This window comes from Oreochromis niloticus, linkage group LG4 (genome assembly GCF_001858045.2).
Source record: "Oreochromis niloticus isolate F11D_XX linkage group LG4, O_niloticus_UMD_NMBU, whole genome shotgun sequence".
Classification (NCBI taxonomy): domain Eukaryota; kingdom Metazoa; phylum Chordata; class Actinopteri; order Cichliformes; family Cichlidae; genus Oreochromis; species Oreochromis niloticus.
In genome coordinates, this window is record NC_031969.2 from 24,825,954 (window position 1) to 24,841,952 (window position 15,999).

The 15,999-nt window shown below is 37.6% G+C and overlaps 1 protein-coding gene across 1 annotated transcript in view; it reads right to left on the reverse strand.

Moving 5' to 3' along the window:
- The window catches only part of hs3st2 (heparan sulfate (glucosamine) 3-O-sulfotransferase 2), a 31,593-nt gene extending 16,408 nt beyond the window's left edge, over nucleotides 1-15,185 (reverse strand). Inside the window, exon 1 of the mRNA XM_003442061.5 lies at nucleotides 13,906-15,185. Coding sequence (XP_003442109.1) covers nucleotides 13,906-14,417 — 512 coding nt within the window. The 5' untranslated portion in view covers nucleotides 14,418-15,185. The remainder of the gene's footprint in view (nucleotides 1-13,905) is intronic.
- Nucleotides 15,186-15,999: the final 814 nt, after the last annotated feature.

Genomic DNA, 15,999 nt, shown 5'->3' on the forward strand with positions numbered 1-15,999 from the left:
TCTTCTCTCCAGAGCATGCCTCCACCTCTCCGGGTTCTCTTCTACCTGCTATCTCCTTATTCTCACTACAGATGACAATATCATCTGTGAACATCATAGTTTGAGAACTTCTGTCCGACCTCATCTGTCAACCTGTTCATCAATATTCCAAATAAAAGGTTCAGAGCTTATCCCTGATATAATCCCATCCTCACCTTAAACCCATCTGTCACTCCTACCACACACTTCACCACTGTCTGGCTATTCTCATACAGTACTTCCCATACTTCTGTCATTCTTGACTTCCTCATACAGTACCACAGTTCTTACTTGGCACCCTATCTTACGCTTTCTCTAGATCCCCAAAGAAACGATGCTCCTTCCGATCATCTGTAGTGCTCTTTCTTGACAGGAACTGATCATCAGTTCTCTTCTTAACCTAGCTTCAACTCTTTCTCATAGCTTGACATGGCTCATCAACTTTATCCCTCTGCAGTTACCACAGCTCTGCACATCACCCGTCTTCTTGAAAATTTATAGCAGTACACTTCTTCTCCATTTCTCGGGTATCCTCCCCTAGACCCCATCCCTAGACATCTCCATATATCCACAGGTATGTCATCTGGATCAACCATGTTTCCACTTTTCTTCCTCTTCATAGCTACCCACACTGCCTCCTTAAAATCGAAGACTCAATGTGAGATCTTTGCTACATTGCTGTGCTTTGTAGTTTTGCTCTATTAATGTGAGATATGTGCCATGTTTGTGGGGTATTAATGGCTGCTCATTAATGATTTTTGTATCACAGTTGAGCTTATGCAGCATGAACATTTTGCTTCACTATTTAGATGTACCCATTACAACAATGACTTCAGTGGGTTTTTTTCCTCCTTTTTTTAATTTAAACTAAATGATCATTATTATATTCCATTAACAACTATTGTTTTCAACATTATTTTTTATAATTAGGAAGAAAACACATTTGACTGTGAGAGCTAAGGAACTAACCAGTGTTTTCTGCACACCATCCTTCCTATATCTTTTAATCAATCAAGGTGTTGCAACAGAGTATGACTAATAAATCAGTTTAATGAGTTGGCAAATCTGTTTGGGATTTAGCTTAGAAACCATTAATCACAATGTGAAGTGTTTCTGCAGGGGCAAAGAAATTTAGTGAATGTCTTTACCTCCCATCGGACAACCAGTGTTTGCCATTAGAAGGAGTAATAATGAACCCTGCCCATTAAACAATATGCAAGCTCACAGACTGACCGCAGAGACGCCCAAACTAAAGTATCCATTACATGCCGTGTTTATCCAGTCTCAGGAGTAATTTAACAATGAAACAGTTACCCAATAAATTATAAGAAAAAGTCACTTGGGCTCTCATTGCAAGTGTGTTATCGGAATAAGCAGCATGCAGAGTAATGATAGTCATACGCCTTAGCAATGAACAAAAAGTTGGGTGTAAAAGCAAAAACAAGGCATTTTCTAGAATCAACTTAAACTTGTATGGCAGTAGTGCATGGGGAAAAATGTTTATTACTGAGTCGAATCATTTACCTAATGTTAAAATCTTTTTAGTGTAACCTGTTATATAATTAGTGTCTGAACAATGTACTGTTTTAGTGCCCTATTATACAAGGATTGGTCTAATTTTTTTAATGTCTTTGGATACAATGTTTTTAAACAGAGTCTTCATCTACATTACCGTTTCATTTAAGATACAGCAAGTTAGTTGTGATGAATTTACTTGCATCATTTAATCACTTTTTAGATTGTGAAGTCTGAGCTAGTTCAGATAAGCAGCTCAAGATGCTGTGTGCCATACATACTTTAGATTCTTCACTTTCCTCATGTCATATATTGAATACAAGTATCCAGTTTCGCAGATTGTTTAAATTTCTTCCTCTTGCAACCCCTCCACCACCACATCATCTACCTGTAGGTTACTCTCTTCAGTTTTATATACAACATATTTATGGAGCATGAGCACCAAACTAACAATGTTCTGCTGCTTTTATAAATTAATCAGTTCAAACTTGAGTTGTCCAATTGGAAATAATAAAAAAACAGATTCCAGTGTTTTCAGATGTTTTTGTTTGCATGATTTCTTTGAACTGTACAAACCATTTGTCCTGAAATGTCCTGAAAAGCCAATACCACAGATGCACAGACCTGCTCCATGCCGTCTAAATCCATTAGCACTTTGTATTACACAGGTAGACTGTGCAGAGAAAATGTTCTTATGCTGCGTGATTCTCATAATGTCTGTGACAATGTGCTTCCTAAAAATGGCATCTTCCTTTTTCCTGATATGACAGCACAGATCCAGTCTCCACTGGTGAGGTGGCTCTATTATTAAACTATCACTCACTTCGATTACAGCTGTGATGACATCTGATCATTAATCACCAGCAACAGAAGCCTGCCACCTCAAAAGTCTATTAAGAGTTAACAAAGGGCAGTCAAGGCGATTACAGCAAACCTGCGGCCAGCTTCGGCTACGTGAGGCAAAGAGGTGAATAACAATTCAGTGTCCTGAGAATCAAGCATCTACTTCTCTAATTTAATTGGCTGAAAACAGCAGACTGACTGAGTCAGATGTGTTGCAGCAGGGGTTCATTTTGACACCAGGCATGTCGTCAGCTACATAATAAAATCAAAACATATCTAATGCTGTACAATGCAGTACTGCAGCACTGTAAAAAATGCATGAAATTTTTAGCCTTAAACAAAATCCTATTTAACTGCTGTCATTTCAACTCAAGACCCCTGTTTTCCTTGAAATAACAATTATTCATGGTTTGGCCTGCAGAGGGAAATGACTGACACTTGCTCTCCTTGAGCAATAACACGTTCAATTGAACTGAGTTACGAGCTGTCACATTAACATGTGGCAAGGCAAAGTATCCATGGACACTGAAAGACACTGAGACAGACAGGAAAGCCTCTGAAATCTTAAACTGCATATTCTCACCGGAGGATTACAGCTCATTCCATATATTTTTTAAACTCTTTAAAATGAATTTAAAGCGGTTGGACTGTTGCTGAAGTTGTAGTTGATGAACTGCTATATTCATATTTTTGCATTATTTGTATATCTACAAAAAAACTGCTTTAGTATCTTTGAATTTACATGAAACCCCACATTATGACACTGTGAATGTCTTATTCACTGATAAACAGATTACATTTTGTCCCTTCACACTTCCCCTCAGTTTCTCACCTAGTTGTTCATCTTTACAGCACCATCTTAACTGACATGAATCGAGATGCCATGAATTTACATCAACACCGAAGCCCTTAGCAGTTCTCTCTGAGTTTACAGTATAGCCTCTAGCAATGTGACAGTCAAGGATATTTATAAATGACGAGAAGCACATTCCACACCTTTAGAGCTTTTCGATGTTTACTTAGATGATGGGAAACTACAAAAGGAGAGAGCAAAGACAGAAGAGGAAGCTCAGACAGGATTTGATCCCTGCTCAGCAGGGACACACTGGGTTAGCCAAGAGGAAAAAGTTAACAAGCTCACGATTACTAAAAGTGAGCTAAAGATTGCTGACAGCAAAATATTTCCACAATCATAACGTCAAATGATAGTAATTTTAATCCTACTATTTAGTAGAGGGATGACTAAAACTAAAAATTCAAATATATATGTACTGTTTTCTATGCACGTAACTGCACAGTCAGATCACTGTCATACATGTGCTGCTTGACAAACAATATACTTACAATATCACTACTTGTTTCTTAGAACAAGTAATGGTTTTGCTGAAGTTTATGTTCAAACCATCTGAAAAAAAATAGTGTGTACCAGTAAACAATAAGCTTACCAGATTATTTTCTGTAAAAGGCATCAAATCAGTTGGGCTGAAAAGTTAGTATTCTGTTCTTTATGGTACATAAGAGGGAGTAAATGATGGGTGCACAATATATAGGACCATGACTCTGGTTACAAGGATTTACATCCAGGGTCATGCCTTGAGATTAAGCCTAAGAAAACTGCTTACATTATCAAAATGACAACATGAACTATATGAACAGCATTGTTCACCATTTTTAGTAAATTTTGAGGCTGGTTTGATTGACCTGTGTTGAATCCTCCCTTCCCCTACTGGTTTATCTGTTACTTATGATCTTCCCACAGGTGTATCTGGTCTGATGAACTGCAAACATATAAATGATGAGCAGGAAGTTGTTTTTGTCTCTCTCTGGATTAAATTAGAACGGACACCAAATCCCGCAACCCTTCTCAGGCTGTTTGGAGTCATTAATTTTGGTCATTTCTTTTGTTTCTTAGCAAATGGTAATATTTGCAAGAAATCCTTGACTCTTTCTAGTTATGTTAAATTTCTTTTGTAGTGATACATTCTGGAAGCTTCTGCCACAAGAATAGCCAAGGGAAGTTATTAGAATTCTTCTAGAGGATCATATGAATGAATTTCACAACAGTCTATCTTACAGGAAAGCCAGGGTTTAACTAAAGTTGTAATACATTATCTGGGGACTGAATCTGCAGAAAATGTCATGGTAACAGATATTTCTGTCTGGACCAAAAGCTAACCGGTCTGGGGTTTGATGTATGACTGAAGTATGCGCACAAAAAATATGCTTTTAATTCTTCCGCTTTCCTCATGAACTAGGAATATTGAAAAATGAAGAATGTGTGGACCTTAGATGTCTAAGACCATGGTTCCCCCCCCCCATCATTTTCTTTACCTCTGCCAGCATCCTTTGCTCAAAACTTAGAGAGCTGATATCCTCCATTATTTTTATCCTTCAGTAGTTTTCATCTGTCCCTGATATAGGGAAGCAGCCTGTTTTTAATTGCAGTAACTGTGCAACAAATTATATAGTTATTTGCAAATAGTGAAATATAGGAGTTTCTGCAGGCATTTCCGACTAAAGACAGGAGTGAAAATCACCTTTGGGCATTTGTGTAAAATTTCACAACAGCTGACATTTATAAAAGAGGACCATATGTTTAGTTATTTATATATCTGATGACACAAATAACACACATCTGAATCTTCACATAGTTTTATGCATCTTGCCGCAGGTTGAACTGATTTACTCGTTACTAATCAATAATTAATAAAGTTGTGGTGGAAAATGTGATTTTCCAGTAAAATACATTGATCTATGCTGAGTTTATGCGTGATCAGATTATATCCTGAACTTTTCTATAAGGATAAAAGTACACTCTCTTAGTTCAGGCTGTCTACTCAAAAAAAGTAGTTTGGTAATTAATGATAACCACTGCATGTCTCTGAGCTGCGCTAGAATAAAGACAGCTTATTAATAATGCACAGTTAGACTTGACCATCCCTCAGTCTATAATGCGTAGTTTTCTGTGTTAAATGAGAACCATCTAACTTTCTGTCCTCATCAACCTTTCTGATGATACTGTTCCAGAGTTCCCTGCCTCCCCGAGCCAATTAATGTGGACCAGGAGAATATTCGTAGATGCAGCCTCTTGTACAATTTCAACACTTTTCAGAGAAGCAACTGGAAGTGCTTCTGACTCCTGTGAAATCAATAGGGCTGAGATGCCCTTTTAAGTCTTGATGGTGTATGGCAAGGTTTTTTTGTTTGATCTTTATGATTCTGTTGAGAATGGAGAAAGTGGTGAGAAACGTGTGAGGAAATTGGTGGCAGAGAAATGTCTGTTTCATCAGGTCCTGTATGGTTATGCGAGTACCCTCACACAAAATAAATGAGGCCATGTGTGTGTTCTGTTCAGGAAGCACAGTAATGAACACTGAACCATTTTTCTTCTGAGCCTAAATGGTCTGTCACACGCTTAATGTAACAAGACAGACTGTGCAAAACAACTGGCCACTCTACTGAAACTTAGGGGAGTTAATTTCGTGTCACATGTTCTATGTTTTTGACTGTTTTTCAGTTATAAGCTGCTGAGAATGAATGAAAATGCAAGAAACAAAAGAAGAAAATGTATGATTTTTTTTAAAGCATCTTCAAAAAAGGATGCTGCCAATTTTAAAGGCATTTTTACATATACATGTACTGGCTATTTTATTAGGTACACCTCTTTGCTAATTTGTACAACTGCTTGTTAATGCAAATTTCTAATCATCCAATTAAAAAGCAGCAACTCAACGTCTTTAGACATGTAGACATGGTCAAAATTACCAACTGAAATTCAAACCAAGCATCAGAATTTGGAAGAAAGGTTCAAGTGACTTTAAACGTGGCAGAGTTGTTGATGCCAGATGGGCTGAATATTTCAGAAAATGATCTACTGGGATTTTTCTCACACAACCATCTCTAGGGTTTACAGAGACTGGTCTGAAAAACAGAAAATATCTAGTAAGCAGCAGTTATCTGGGTGAAAATAACTTGTTGATGGCAAAGGTCAAAGCCTGGCCAGATTACTTTGAGCTGAGAGGATGGCGACAATGAATCAAATAGCCACTTGTTAGAACAATGTTATGAAAATGGGGATCACACCAAAAAACAGGAAACTGAGACTAAAATTTGCACTGGCTCACCAAAAGTGGAAAATAAAAGGAAAAATGTTGCCTCGTCTGATAAGTGTCAATTTCTGCCGCAAACTTTGGAAGGTAGGGAAACACTCAACACATGACAGCAGATCTGTACCAATATCAAACAGAGTTTTTTGTTTTTATTTGGCATTAAAAAACATAAAATCGTGGTTTAAACGCCACAGCATACCTGAGTGTTGTTCCTGACCATGTCCATCAGTTTATGATTACAGTGTATTTATCTTCTGATGACTGCTACCAGAAGCATCTTTGTCACAAAGCTCAAATCATCTCAAACCGGTTTCTTTAACATGGCAGTGAGTTCACTGCACTCCAGATCACCAGATCACTACTTGGTTGAGATCTTTTAGGATATGGTAGAACGGATTACTCACATCATAGATGAGCCCAACCGCAACTGTGTGATGCTATCATGTTGATATTATGCAAATATGGACCATTACATTCTGTAGAAGGTACTCATAAATAGTTGAGTGTATGCACAAAAGTATTAGCCCATACAGATACAACCACTTAAAATGGCTGCCTCATCCCTGACAGGACCATGATGGAAACCTACATGGACGATGCAACCATGAGTAGTAATGCCTCTTAGTAGTATTTAGGAAAAACGGAGGCTCATTCATTTACAGGCTTGCTACGCGCGCACTACACTTGCGCAATAATATGTAGTACACGTGTGTATTTATGCCAGAAAGATGTGGCGCTTTGTTCTAAACATTTCGATAGATTAATAAAGTCAGTGAAACGCTGCTGTAGGAGAGAACCATGAAACTCTGACACTGTACTTAAAACTACTGGTAATCCTCGCCATTTACGAGTTCTACATTAGATTTATTTATTTATTTAGCTAGTTAGTTGTAAGTGAAATCTCCATGTTCTGACAGGAAGGAGAGCAATAACAGTTATTAGCGATCAACCCAGTCTTATGCAAACAGCGCTCCCTGCCCCCAGAGAATATTATTATATTATTAACAGCTTGTCTTAACAGTAGTTTTACTTATAAAGAATGGATTGCATTATTTTAAAATGCAGTAAATTGCTCACTGTGAACCGCTTGTTTTTGTTTTTAACTCTCCTTCCAAGTTCTGCACATGTCTGATAAATCACTTTAAGGCCAAAACTAACTTTTACACACAAGTAAGAGAACGCAGACTGTCATTAACATCTCAACAGATTCCTTTATCACACATTACATTCAAACAGCTCTCCACCCCCCCTCCCCCTGAATAAGAACCTTCTGCAGACAAGCAAGCCCTCCCTACGATCTCTACCTGTCAGTAAAACGTCCTTAGTTAATTCCCATTTTTAAAAGTAGGCAGCACAGAGTATGTTACCGTTGTTAATACATCTGCAATCTTTGTGACATCATATTGAATTCATAAGAGTGTAACCAGAAGTAACTTCTACTGCATTCATGAAAAATCCAACATCAGAATATCAGTCCTTTTTGTCTTGGGGTGTCTGTGGAAGGATGCAATCTCCTCCTTGAAACAAACTGAAGGTTTCAACAGAAATATTAGAAACTGAATTTCAAGGAAGAAAACCGTAAATTTACATAGCGGTATAGACTGCGTTTTTTTGGTAGTCCCATGTCCCATTTTCAGGATTGCACCATGAGGTTGCTTCTGTTTGCTCAGTGTTGTCCCACAATTCCAAAGACAGCTCCCACAAAACCCCAAAGTCCCAACAGCTGATAAAATTTACACACCCACACACATCTGTCAAATTAACACTGTCTTCATTTTTGTGGTTGCAAGGTTAAAAGCACAGCTTGGAAAGACACCCCCCTCTAAGGTACAGGACTGAAAATGACTTATAAAGTAGGAACTGTCCAAAGAACAGCTTTGAAATACATTCATAAAGTCTGGAGAGCACGTAAAAAAGAAACTAGGTGAAAGTCGCTCCTCTATATGCAAAATATAGAGAAATTATGCATCGCTCAAGACTTTTGCACAGTTTAAGGTTTTAAGAAACCTAAAGAACAAATCAAAATCATGAGTTTCAACATAACAGGAAAAAATGCTCATAATCACAACAGAGGTCTGAAGAAGTAACAACCCAACAAACAATAACATAAATGAAAAATTAAGTTTACCATTCTCAGAAATGACCTCCACATCTGGCTTGGGATCTACGAGGAAGGTTGTATGCAAGAATAATATTTTTCTCTATTTCATTTTCTAGGAAATAGTTTTAGTGGTTTGCAGTATAAAATGTATGAATAGGCAAGCTGACTGGAAAGTTTTATCCATTTATTTTACATTTTCAAAACATACATTTCTATGTTATTGGGTGGGTTACAACAAAGGCTATGAAAAGAATGTGAAATTCAATTCATTTTTTTTTTTATATATCACCGAATCAAAACAGTGGCTTCATTGCTCATTTGTATAGAAGGTAAAAACCGTACAATAATACTGAGAAAATCATCTATAGCGAACGATTCAAGTCAAAGTTTTTTTTGTTTTTTTAAGAAAGAGAAATCTCTTTGTGACATTTTGCAATGAAGTGAAAAGGACATATAGTGAAATGTAGATCCCTCCCAAGGGAAGGAGGGGTGACTCCCAGCTGCCAGCTGACCTCTGGCTATTTTGAATGGCTGTATCTGTATTTTTTAATCTTTAAATCCAGGTGTTTTTCAGTCCTATTTGCCAAAGATAAACATTCAATAAGTTCTTCAGTCTGCCTTTATAAACATTTGTAAAAATAAATAAATAAATAAATACAACAAAAAATAGAGTGGTGGTTCTAAGGAGATGAGTAAATTTGAGTACTATAATAGGAAGTCATGATTACAAGTCACTTTGTCTTCCCTTTTTAGATAGTCTACAATCAACTGTAAGCAGCGTTATTGCAAAGTGAAAGTGTTTAGGAACAGCAGCAACTCATTGGCAGACCATGTACAGTGTTTGGGTGTAACGCAGTGTTTCCCAACCTTTTGGAGTCACGGCACCTTTTTCACATTAGAAAAATCACACGGCACACCACCAAACAAAAAGCATATTGATAATTTCCCCTGCGCACCTGGTGTGGTGTAACTGGTTCAGTTTGTCCCCAGTATACCTTTTTTGCTTTCTTCTGACCACTACTCATGCTAGGGCCTTCATCTGGGTGGAATTTTCTCCAGGACCCAGGTCAGATTGACTACTTTTTCTTTTCAAATACTTATCTTTTGCTATTGCGTGCTGCATCTCACAGCATGTAATTTCTTCTTCATCTTCTTCTGTTTTACTGGCAGTTTGTAACAAATTTAATTAGAGCAGGTAGTTGTACTGCCCTCTAGTGGAAGAGAATGTAATCGTTCTGCCCGTAACGCACGGCAATTGCTTAGACTACTAATAAGGTGGAACCAGATAATCTTCCACGGCACACCTGATCATTTCTCGCAGCACACAGTGATTGGGAAACACTGGTGTAACGTATACGTGGCTCAGTACTCTTGTCCAAATAGAGAACCTTTGTAACGGAAATCCTTTACTTTAAATCAGCAATGGAGAGTCACATGACTAATGTGGGCAAAATATGCTCATTTACAACTTCTCAAATATTAATGATGGGTTTATTTTCGCATCAAAATTTAATATTTTTTGAATGAATCATTTGATTTCTAAGCAAACAGTGAAAATGGCTGTGAAATGTCCTAAAGCCAAGAATGACATCATAAAATGTCTTTTGCAAAATCACAAACTAATTCATGACTATAAGAATCAAGCTACTTATTAAAGCAACTGATTATTGCAAGATGTTTTACTTCCAGATGACAATTATTAGACTATTTTATATTAGTCTATATTTTATATGAATTAGAGCTGATTTAAAATGGCACAAGTTGCTTTTGTGACGAATCTCAACATTTATTTTTTGTCTTACGACCTAAACGTGAAACTTACAAATGGTTATTTAAATGTAAAATCATTACATTACTATAAAAAAATATCAAATGAGGTATGATATATTCAATAAACTGTCCAGTATATTAATATATATTTAAAGTAAACTGCAATGGCTTATTAATGTTCACTTGGATAGGTTAGAGTGGGCAGCTTGCTCTTGAATAAAGGGGATACCACATACTGTGGCATTTTCAGTTTGTCTCATTGTCTACTCTGAATTTGAGTGCTTTTATTATTACTGTGGATTTATAAACACTACTCTTTAAAATTTTATTTTATGGATATTTAATTACATCTCACCTCAGTTTTTTTTATTGCAAATTAGTTTGCGTGTTTAATACTTGCAATGATTAATTCAACAAGCAGATGTTTTGTATTGTATTTATTGCTTGATGAACAAAAATCAGTTTAAACTTGTGGAGAGTTTATTATGTTTAACGGTCGTGGCTAAAGTCTGAGAAACGATGAGTACAACCTGTTTTCACTTGCAAAAATTTGCTAGATGTTGTGAACGTCTGGTGTCACATTTTGATTAGTTGGGACCAGATTGTTTTATTGTTTATGATAATTACAAATTAATTATAATGTATTGTTTACTATAATTAAAAAAAACAGCTGTTTTTGACACACAGTGATAAACAAATATGCCAGTTGATAAGTTGTGTTACTGGAGAGCGCTCTGTTTTTTTTTTCAAGGAAAATGCATACAGCCTATATAAATGCATTATCTTCTTTGCCTTTGGAGAGAAATGCCACAATTAAATGAAATTTGATGTGCTGCCAAAAACCCAAACATTGCGACACATAATCACCGAGGTCCAGTCTTATACAATGAACATCCCTCAGTAACTCAATAAAATCCAGTTGAATAACGGTTGTTTTAGCCTTAAACAATACCTTGGACACAAAGTTTCAATTAATTAAGTGGTTATCTCGTGTATATGAACTGTCAGTTTGCCACAAGTGTGCAACATTTTAGCTTTGTAATTTTCCACAAGTGCATCATATCAGTGAGAGACCTCGGTTTATTTATGTGTAAATTTGGAGTGACTCAGTGACTCAGGAGCAGAACTTCTAGTATGGTAGTTTGCTAATGATGTGAACAGTTACTGTTGTGTGTCATTAAGCTGTATTACATGCCATATTTAGACAATGGGAGGTTGCTGTAGCAAGCAATGGACTAGCAGAGGTCAGAAGCTTCATCTTTTTGTATTGAAATTCAGATGTTTGGTTCTTCTGTAATTGTATTGTTGTTGTTGCTGTGTCGATGCTTGTTATTGTAAGGTCTGTGTATGAATACACTATGTGCGACTGGCGATATGTCTACACTGTGTTGTGCGCAAGTGTTTTCATAAATTATCCACCAATTTCAGCAATGAAAAGATGCAGTCCTCTGGGCCTTTCTGAAAGTTTACGGGGTGCTTGCTGAAGTGTTTAGCCATCTTATCACCTCATGCTGTTTAACTGTTTCCAAGATCCTTTGTTTGTGAATGCATTGTTTCTAAATCAATTTCATTTGCAAAACACACAACAATAAAGACTCCATGTCCATAAAGAAGCTGGTTAGAAAGTTCGACTCCACTGTTTCAAAATTAAGTTCCTTATTGAGCATGCAAACACAATTATCTCACAATATAAGGTTCATAACAAATGAAAGCAAAACTAAGATCAATCTCAAAAAGTGGTAAAGTCTTTAGTAACGTGAAAATATTATTAAATAATTGAAGGTTTACTATTTTAACATTGCTGGAGGTTTCTGTGTTACCTTTTATGTCTTACTGTGATAATTTTTTTAATATTAGCCTCTGGTTCACTAGATTGGGATGAAAAGGATTTTCAGTTCTCTTTGCATCAGTAGGGATCTGCTTTTGTGATAATTCCATTGTATTAGAAATCTTTAGGTCAAAGTATTGTGTGTGTGAGTGTGTGTGTGAGTGTGTGTGTTGTGTGTGTTGGCGGTTCTCTTATATTTGCATGAGTACAATTTGTTCATACAGTATTCAAGAAAAACACATGTATTATAAATATGGAGTTCCAACATGTTCTATGTGGAATCCACAAATGATGAATATTTTCATCAAAAATCATTTTTGGTAAAGGCTATTTTTTTATTTTGCAACTTTATACACAACTTTAATTTTAGGACGGGGAAAAATCTGGTGTGGAATGATGACCTAATGGTGAATTGGATGTACTGTAAAAAATAAAAAATAAAGATGTTGGTGTAGTAGTAATAGTAGTTGTAATAGTAATAGCATTAAAATTATAAGTTTATTTCAGAGATGTGTAAATTTCAAGTTAAAAGACGTTAACATGATTTATTTTAAGACTTAGCTGCCAATCAATCCGTCTTACAGCTTTTAGCGGTTTTAGCAGCTCAAATTCCAGTTAAACAAAAGAGATTTTATTGTCTAAAACTTTAACATACAGATTCTGTTAATGTGCTTTAATCTTGCAAACTGCATGGCTGAAGACATCTGAGAAAACATGAGCTGAGCCGTGATGGACACATACTCATATACATGATAATTTGCTGCAGTCCGTGGTGTTCATTCCTGCAGTGCAGCCTGAGAACAGACTTCCTCCCTGTTTTGCAAGCAATGGCATGCACAGTGCTGATGCCATAGTAGGTATGTTTTTGGGAAGATGAGACAACAACCATCAAGCTGTTTTGGGGAAACACTTGCAGACTTCACGCTTTCATGGCAATTAGTGTGCTTTTGGTTTTGAGGATACTTTTTACTTTCTGCTTTATAATCAATTTATTTCTTAGAGTTTAAGATTTGGAAATGCTCTGTGGGTTAAAAACAAGTCAGAAAGGTGTCATGTCAGATTTATAAAAGGCCATGCAGATGGGAATCTAGTGAACACAACACACCTGTAGGCAGAGATGAGCCCTGGGCTTGTTGCGCTTGTGGGTCCTTTCACCTGCCAATGCAAGAACATTCTGTGCTCTGGTGCAACCTGTTTGAAAGGAGCTGGTAACCTGGGGGGCTGCCTTTGTCAGCTGTGGTGTTGACTGTGATGCGTGTGTGTGTGTGTATGTGTGTGAACTGCATCAGTCTACATCAGCCTCATGGCGCTGTCTGCTCAGCACCATGGAGCTCTGACAGCTAACATGTGCATGGCTGAAAAAACACAACATTACACCTTGTAAAAAGCAGAGCCAGTTTATGTCCTTAGAAGCTGATGTAGGTGTGTTTGTAATACACAACATATGCGTGTGTTTGTGTGTGTAGTCCCATCAACTAAGCTCCTTCAAATTAATTTTAGCTTATTTAAGAGAGAGTAAATGATAAGTGCTTTAATTACGCAATTTTGCTTTCCAGAAATCCACTTTAATGCACCTAGAAGAGCTCCCGTATCATAAATCGCAAGTCATAAAGAGAAAAAGAAAAATGTGCGGTATTTGGCCATATCGATAACAACAATGTAAACGTGCTTATCTTAGTGAAAGGACAATTAGTTTTCAGTGTTTGCTTCGTTTTTCTCACCTGTACCAATCTAATCCTCTGTCATAGTTTCTGTCGAAAAAGTGCGGCTCTGTTCCAAGTGCGCGCACATCTGGATGTATCCGGATGAACTCCAACACCGCCCTGGTTCCTCCTTTCTTTACACCGACTATTAGCGCGTTGGGCAGCTTCTTGTTCCCATATTTTTGCGCAACACTCATGTTTTTCAACTTCGCGTCAGTCCAGTGACCGTCAGAAGAGGAGGGGGCTTTACTTTGTTCGCGGAGATCGCTTGCTCCTCGCTGGGCAGCAGACTCATCCAGAGTGGACCTGGCTTTCAGCAAAGCGCAGTGGTCCAATTTTCCAAGAAGTTTCTTCCCTCCTGCGTTCTTGCCTGGCGGACATCGTTTCCCCTCGTAGCCCTGATTTGTCATGATTGTGCCGCGACAAAAAATGATATTATAGCATAAATAGGTGCAAGACAGTGACACGGTGAATATGAAGGCGAATCTGGCGCTGAATCTGTTCGCAGATGAAAGGAACCTATGTGCCATGTCTCCATGGGTTCAAAGTCCTGCATGATTTTCCATGGAGCTTGCCTTCTCTGTTGGTCTGCGGTCGGAGTCCGGTAGTAATGTGGGTTCCAAAGTCAGACAGGCTGGCATATGAGGATAGGGGTGGTTTCTTGGAGGCATCAGCTGCGCATAAGTCGTGTTATTTCTTTTCATAGGCTGCCCAGCCGAATATGATCACACCACAGAGAGAAAAAATGGGTCACTCCTTTAAACAACTTGTAAGTAGTTTGAAGAGAGTCATTTGGATCAATTACTGATGGCACTGTCTCGAAACGTATACCGAAGGAATTCGACGCCCATCATTACCCTCCTTCTCCTTTTCTCTTGTGTCAATTGTGTGAGAGAAGAAAAAGTCCAAGGCGTCCTCGGTGTCTCTGAAACTCTTTGCAGCGCGAGCGTTCTGCTTGCCTTCGTGGGGATTTTGATGCGTGGCGCGCCTCTCCCTTTCATAATGAAGTTGTGAAGATATATGCACTTAGACTACCAGGTATAAATATTTAATCAACCCTCTGACGTCATGCACAAGATCATAATTCTATATACGTTTATCTTTTAAAGGAACATCCCAAATATTTCAGGCAGGGGATCATTTCAACTTGGGTTTCATTATAAGTGCCTGCAAAAGGTAAACTGTGCTTGAGCCTATTGAAACTTGAGGCCATTATGACGTGTAGCTTCATAATATCTTCTAAATCTGCCCTAAAAGTTTGACACTGAGCAACTTGCGAAAACATTTTATATAATATGTGGAACATTTAGGCGAGGAAAAATGAGTTAGAGGAAATTAAAAAGTGATGAAGATGGGTGGGAAACACTTGTTGCAGCCATGGTGACTCACAAAGTTAATTTCATGAAAGTATTTTGTGTGCTGCTTAAATCTGGGTTATATTTTTTGTGCTCTTTCTTTTCACCGCCCCATCCTAGGCAGCACACACCACATACTGTGTGGAATAATGCAGCCTGCATAGCCCCCTCCTATTTGCCAGATCTGGATGACAAACAAGCTGTAGCAATTTTCTTGTTACCCAAAAATGAACCAAATAAACCTGAACTGAATCTATTCTGGGCCCGAATTAATGTGTTTGGTGGCTCAGATCTCCTAGAGCCAACCCTTTGACTTTAAAGGTGTTCACAGCTGCTTCTAAACCCTTAAAATAAGTTTCCTGTTGTGCGTTACATATTTAACTTCTACTTTAAGCAAAATGACTAATCAAGGTTGAGTGGAATTCTCTACATGTCGAGCGTTTTCTGTATGCACACCTGAGCATTAGATCACGGTTCCTCAGTGTCACTATAATAAAAAACTAGATGTGGGGTGGAATGCAAAGATATTTGGCTCTTTCAGTGCCATGGTTAAAGTTTGTTTAAATATGTAGGAGTGGATAGATTTCTAAAGCAAAAATATCAATGTAATATATTACTATTCTGTTTCCGTCTCCAGCCCTGTGCAGATGCATCCCTGCCTTTTTCATGAAGTTTGGGATCCATTTGTAGCAGCTGTGTGTTGTATCGGTGTCCTCTGAAGCACAGTCTAAGCAACAGAAAGGGTGTGAAATGGTTG